The 6,000-nt window shown below is 46.6% G+C and overlaps 1 protein-coding gene across 1 annotated transcript in view; it reads right to left on the minus strand.

Moving 5' to 3' along the window:
• The window catches only part of PRKCH (protein kinase C eta), a 248,178-nt gene extending 242,740 nt beyond the window's left edge, over positions 1–5,438 (minus strand). The window contains exon 1 of the mRNA XM_075530840.1: positions 5,015–5,438. Coding sequence (XP_075386955.1) covers positions 5,015–5,377 — 363 coding nt within the window. The 5' untranslated portion in view covers positions 5,378–5,438. The remainder of the gene's footprint in view (positions 1–5,014) is intronic.
• Positions 5,439–6,000: the final 562 nt, after the last annotated feature.

The raw sequence follows: 6,000 nt of genomic DNA on the forward strand, positions 1-6,000 counted from the left end.
TGTAAGGTGGGATTTTACTATAGAGGGATCTACAAATATTTAACCCACTATAAATTGGGTAATTTGTCTCATTATTATTGCGCTGTAAACATATTCAATATATCAATGTTACAGATCTGTTTTTGATATTGTCAATATTTCCTCCTAGTAAATGCTTTGTGTTTTCATTTTCTTAAAGGGCATTTAAAAAGTGAGTTTTTTTTTAATGATAGTTATATATCTGTAAGAGCTCTCAATAAAAGGATTAAATTTTTTAAAGGAGTAAATAGTTTTAAATTTTGATAAAGTTGAATGTGTTGCTTTCCCCACCCCCTCTTTGATAGTTGGTATTTCTTCTGTCCTGTCTAAAAACCATTTTTGTACCCAAAGAGTTCACCAAGATATTCTGTTTTCCTCTAGAATTTTCACAATTAAACTCTTGCATTTAGGTCTATGATCTATTTGGAATTAATTTTTCTGTATGGTGTGAGATAAGGGTAAATGCTTTACACATGGCTATCCAATTGTTCAAGCACCGTTTGTTGAAAAGATTGTTTCCCCCCAATGGAATTACCTTTGCATAATTGTCTAAAATCAATTGATCATATATGTTGGGTCTCTTTCTAGACTCTCTTGATGATTGTAGCTGGATAAAATCGGGGAGACGTCTTTCCCAGCTTGTTCTTTTTCAAAATTACATTTATACTAAGCCCTCTGTAGTTCCATACAGATTTTAAGGTCAGTGGGTACATTTCAGTAATAAAGTCTGCTAAGAGTTTATGAGAAGCAGCCCCACGGTTACATGTTGGGCTACTCCCCAAAGGTCAGCAGTTCTAAAGCACCAGCCACTCTGTCAGAAAAAGACAAGACTTTCTACTGGAGTGAAAAATTATCATCTCTGAAACACACAGGGGCAGTTCTACCCTGTCCCATAGAGTCGCTATGAGTCACAATTAACTCAGCAGCAGTGAATGTTTTCGTGTTGGTATGTTCACAAGGGATATTGATCTATTTTCTCTTTCTCTTTCTCTACCCACCCCCCACGTTCCCCTCTGTAATATGGTTTTGGTATTGTCAGGGTACTGCTGATCTCATAGAATTGGGATGAGTTCTCTTATATTTGCTGAAAAAAATTGTAGAGTTGGTATTATGTCTTCCTTATATGTGTAATAGAATTCATCAGTGAAATGATCAGAAACCTTGAGTTTGCGTATGGAAGGTTTTTAACAACAACTTCCATTACTTTAGAAGATGTAAGGTTACTCATTGCTTCTTACATAAGCTTTGGTTAGTAGCTCACAAGGAATTTGTTTGTGTCATCTAAACTGTAGAATTTACTGGCATGAAATTATTCAGAATATTACCTATTATCCTTTTTAATCTCTGTAGGATCTGTAATAATGTGCCTCTGTCATTCCTAATAATAGAAAGTTGCATCTTTATATTTATTGATCATTCTAGCTTCAAGTTTATTCAAGTTCTTTCTAAGAACCATCTTTTAGTTTCAGTGATTTTTTTCTGTTTCTTTGTTTTTTAATTTCACTAACTTCTATCTTTACAATTTCCTTCTTTTTTAATACACTGGATTCAATGTGCTCTTCTTTGATTTGAGGAATTTTTCTAATTTAGGCATTTAATTCTATGACTATCTATTTAAGAATTGTGACCGTGTATTCCATCTTCATTAAATATTTGAGTATCTACCACATGTCCTGCACTATGCTTAGTCCCAGGAACATAATAAGTAAAATAGACCTACCCTCTTCTCTCATCACGTTTGGCAGGGAATAGCAGCAAAATTGGCACTGAAATACATGTTAATAATTACCTTCTTGATAAAAAAAGTATGTTAGCCTAGAAAGCACACAACCCTTTTGGTTTACTCTACTGATTTATTCTAAAGCTAGGTTCTGGTGTTGTCTTCTCATGAACTAGCATAACTAAGTCTCCAGGTTTTGCAAACGTCAAAATGTGTAACGCCAACACTCATTAAAAATGTATATATAATGAGGTAAATTCTATTACTCCATTCTGACTAAATAAACTACACGTTTCAATATAATATACCAAACACATATTTGATATGTAGATTTGATATACATCTGTCAATCCAAATTTCAAAAGGATTTTTTGATCTATAAATGTGATCATTTAAAAAACAAACATGCATTGCATAGATTTCCAAAGTCCACAGATTATTTTCTGAACAACAGCCTAATCCTCAGCTTTAAAATATCCACCACTTAAAAAAAAAATTTCTCGAAGGTAAACAAGTGGCCATCTAGCTCAGAAGCAACAAAACCCACATGGAAGAAGCACACCAGACTGTGTAATCATGAGGTGTCGAAGGGATCAGGTATCAGGCATCAAAGACCAAAAACTCATTATCATTGTGAATGAGGGGGAGTGCAGAGCAGAGTACCAAAGCCCATCTGTAGGCAACTGGACACCCCCTTACTGAAGGGTCTCGGGGAATAGATGAGCCAGTCACGGTGCAGTGTAGCAATGATGAAACACACAACGTTCCTCTAGTTCTTAAATGCTTCCTTCCCCTCCACTCACCCACCTCACTATCATGATCCCAATCCTACCTTACAAATCCAGCTAGACCAGAGGATGTACACAGGTACAGATAGGAACTGGAAACACAGGGAATCCAGGACAGATGATCCCTTCAGTAGTAAGAGTGGTGATACCGGGAGGGTGGAGGGAGGGTGGGTGGAAAGGGGGAACCGATTACAAGGATCCACATATAACCTCCTCCCTCGGGGATGGACAACAGAAAAGTGGGTGAAGGGAGACATCGGACAGTGTAAGATATGACAAAATAATAATTTATAAATTATCAAGGGTTCGTGAGGGAGCGGGGAGGGAGGGGAAAAAACAAGAAGCTGATAGCAGGGGCTTAATGGAGAGCAAATGTTTTGAGACTGATGAGGACAACAAACGTACAAATGTGCTTTACACAATTGATGGATGTATAGATTGTAATAAAAGTTGTATAAGCCCCAATAAAATGATTAAAAACTAATAAATAAATCCCTGCTTAACATGTATACAAATAATTGGTTTGAAGGTCATGTAATTGCGAACCTTAGCCTGGCAACACTACGTTTTCCAAAACATTACATTTATTTAATTAATTCAGAGCATTGTAAATCTAGTAATTTACTTGAAACTCTTTGTTTATCCAGTGGGACACTAAGCAGTTTGGCACACCTCCACTTGGTCAGGCAGCCTGGATATTTATGCTCCTTCGGGTCCTTGGCCTTTATTTAGGACAAAGGCTTCCAATCTTGGCTGTACACTGGAATCACTCAGGGAGCCAAAACACACTGACACTGCAACCCCACCACCAGAGATTCCTACTCAGTCTCTCTAAAAGTGAGTTTTAAAAGGCTTCCCTGGTCAATCAAATGTGCAGCCGCCAAGTGACGAGGGACCAGCCTGGCTGGAGGTGAGAAGCATGGTCACCAGGCAAGCTACACCACTGTGCTTCGGAACTCACTTCCTTGTGCGCATGGCCCAGGTGACCTCCTCGCCACTCATGATTCATTCATTCCACGGTGATGCCGACCTTCCCCTCCATTTCAGATCCTAAAACTCACAGGGCAAAACAGAAGTCTCTGACTACACAGTGAGCCATTTCTCTCCAGTCCACTTTGAAATTCCACAAAGTCAGGCTGAGGGGGAATTTATTGCAGCCGTTACTCGGTACCTGAGGTGGTACAGAAGGAAACGCTGCCCAGCCCTGCACCATCCTCACAACTGCCATGATCTTTGAGCCTATTGTCGCAGCCCTGACCCCCTTCCTTGTCTTCACTGACCATCCACTGCGGCTTTTTCCAGGGACTGGCCACTCCTGATACCACCAACAGGTCTCCTTTCTAGCTCCATATAATCTGATGATAGGTTATATAAGCAGCATGCCTCTTTTATGCTTTTTTTAAAAAAACTTCTACTTTTAAAAAGAGATCTCTCCACAAACCATCCGGAAACTAAAGTATTTACAGTCAAAGTACAAATTCTCCAACGTATAAAATGACTATATAAATGAGTCTCCATCAGTAGCACACTGATTCCACTCCATCTTGATTTCAAAACGGTTTTCAATGCTGATTCACATTCTGGGTTGGAATTAACTCCAGAACTTGAAACTCCTGAGTCTTCAGGGAGCTTGCTCCTTTTTACCCAACTAGACCACCTTAATGGCGACGCTCACTTAATCTACAAGCGGTAATCGTGACTTAAAGACGGTAGGAAGGGCATGCGTCTGAACGCTGTGCACAGTACCCTGTAAATGTTCGTTGACGTACAGTAGGCACTCTGTCTCACCGGAGTAAGTGAAAAACGGAGAAACAAGTGGGAAGTTGTGGGAAGCTACATCTCAAGACACAGGTGACAGGGGTGAGAAGGCCCGCACTCCTCACTCCTCGGGGATCTCCAGCAGCAGAGATCCAAGTGCAGGACTCTCAGCTCTCAGATTTAGAGTGCACCAAAGGCACTGGAAAATTTCATCTTAGAAAACTACAACCCAGACACAGCGATCTCAGGCAGTGCGCTTTCTGTACCTTTGAGGTGTAAAGGGCATGCATGCTGAAACACGTGTGCACGTCTGCGCGGCTGAAGCAAGAGGGATCCGTAAACACGATGAATAATACTCCTGAGAATGTTCTGATTTCTCCCAAGCGGCGCTGGAAGCACCTTACCCAAATCAAGTTGCTTTCACATCAGACCTTCCCCGTCTTGGGGTGGCCCCCACGCCTAATCCAGCTCCATAAACAACCCCAAACGGGTATTGTGCCCATCCAGACCAGCTTCCCGGTGACACGCTTGCTCCCACAGGCACCCATCCCGGCCGTGTCACCGATGCCGATGCCGCGGTCACCTGAGCGAGCACGGAGGTCTGCAGGGAATTCCCTCCCGACACGGAGTTCCGGGAGGCGGCGGGAAAGAGATAGCCGCGGGAGCTCTGAAACGCGGAGGGTGCTAAAGGGAGCCCAGTGGGCAGTAAGGGGAGGCTCCGGCTACTCACCCAGCCCTCGAAGGTGTCCGAGGTGCCGGCCGTGCGGAGCAGCTCCTGGAATTGCAGAGTGCAGTTGGCCACGAAGTGGTCGTAGCCCAGGGGTGTCTCGTGGAAGACGGCAAGCTCGAGGTGGTCGCCGTCGGTCACATTGGCGCAGAATTCCTCGTTGTAGGTGGGTTTGTTGGTCTTCTGCTTGGTACTGGTTTGGCCCACGCGCACCTGGTCCACGCTCACCGTCAGATAGGGATCCAGCAGTTGGTGGCCCTTCTTGAAGAGAGAGTGGCGCAGGGACCAACGGGTGGGCTGCAGCCCCACGGCCTCGCCGATGCGGACCCGCAAGTAGCCATTGAACTTCATGGTGCTGGACGACATGCCGGCACCGCTGCCCCGGCCCCGGGGGGTCGCGCTGGCTCGCGGCGGCGAAGCGGGGAGCCCCGGCTCAGGCCAGCTCTCGCGGCGGGCGGAGGGGGGGCAGTTGGTTGGAAAAGCAGCGCTCAGGGCCCCCAAGACCGGCCATTCTGGCGTCTCCGCGGGACCTTGCCCTTCCCTCCTGCCCTCCTGCCCGCCCTCGGCCCCGAGGGGGAGAGGAGGGGCGCCGGGCGCGCGGCCCTCGGCGGGCAGCAGCTGCCCCGCCGTCCCTCTGGAGCGCAGCGCTTCCCAGGGGCTCGCGCGGGACTCGCCCCTTCTCCAGGGACGCGAAGCTCCTCTCCCCGGCGAGCCGGAGCGACCCGTCCGGTGAGCCCCGGCCTCCTCCGGCTACTGCTCCTGCCCCCGCCTCGGCCGGCTCACGCTCTCCCCCGCTCGGCGAGCTGCAAACCAGGAAGCGTCTGCTGTCGCCGCCGCCGCCGCCGCATCCCCCGGCCGAGCCTCGCGCGGCCCGGCTCCAAGTTCACAGAAACCCAGCGCCGGCTCCCGCGCCCGCCGGACCTCGGGGGCGTGGCGCCAGCCCGCGGCCCAGCCCCGCGGCCACCGCCGGCGCGCCGCCCAGCCCGGAG

This window comes from Tenrec ecaudatus, chromosome 14 (genome assembly GCF_050624435.1).
Source record: "Tenrec ecaudatus isolate mTenEca1 chromosome 14, mTenEca1.hap1, whole genome shotgun sequence".
Classification (NCBI taxonomy): domain Eukaryota; kingdom Metazoa; phylum Chordata; class Mammalia; order Afrosoricida; family Tenrecidae; genus Tenrec; species Tenrec ecaudatus.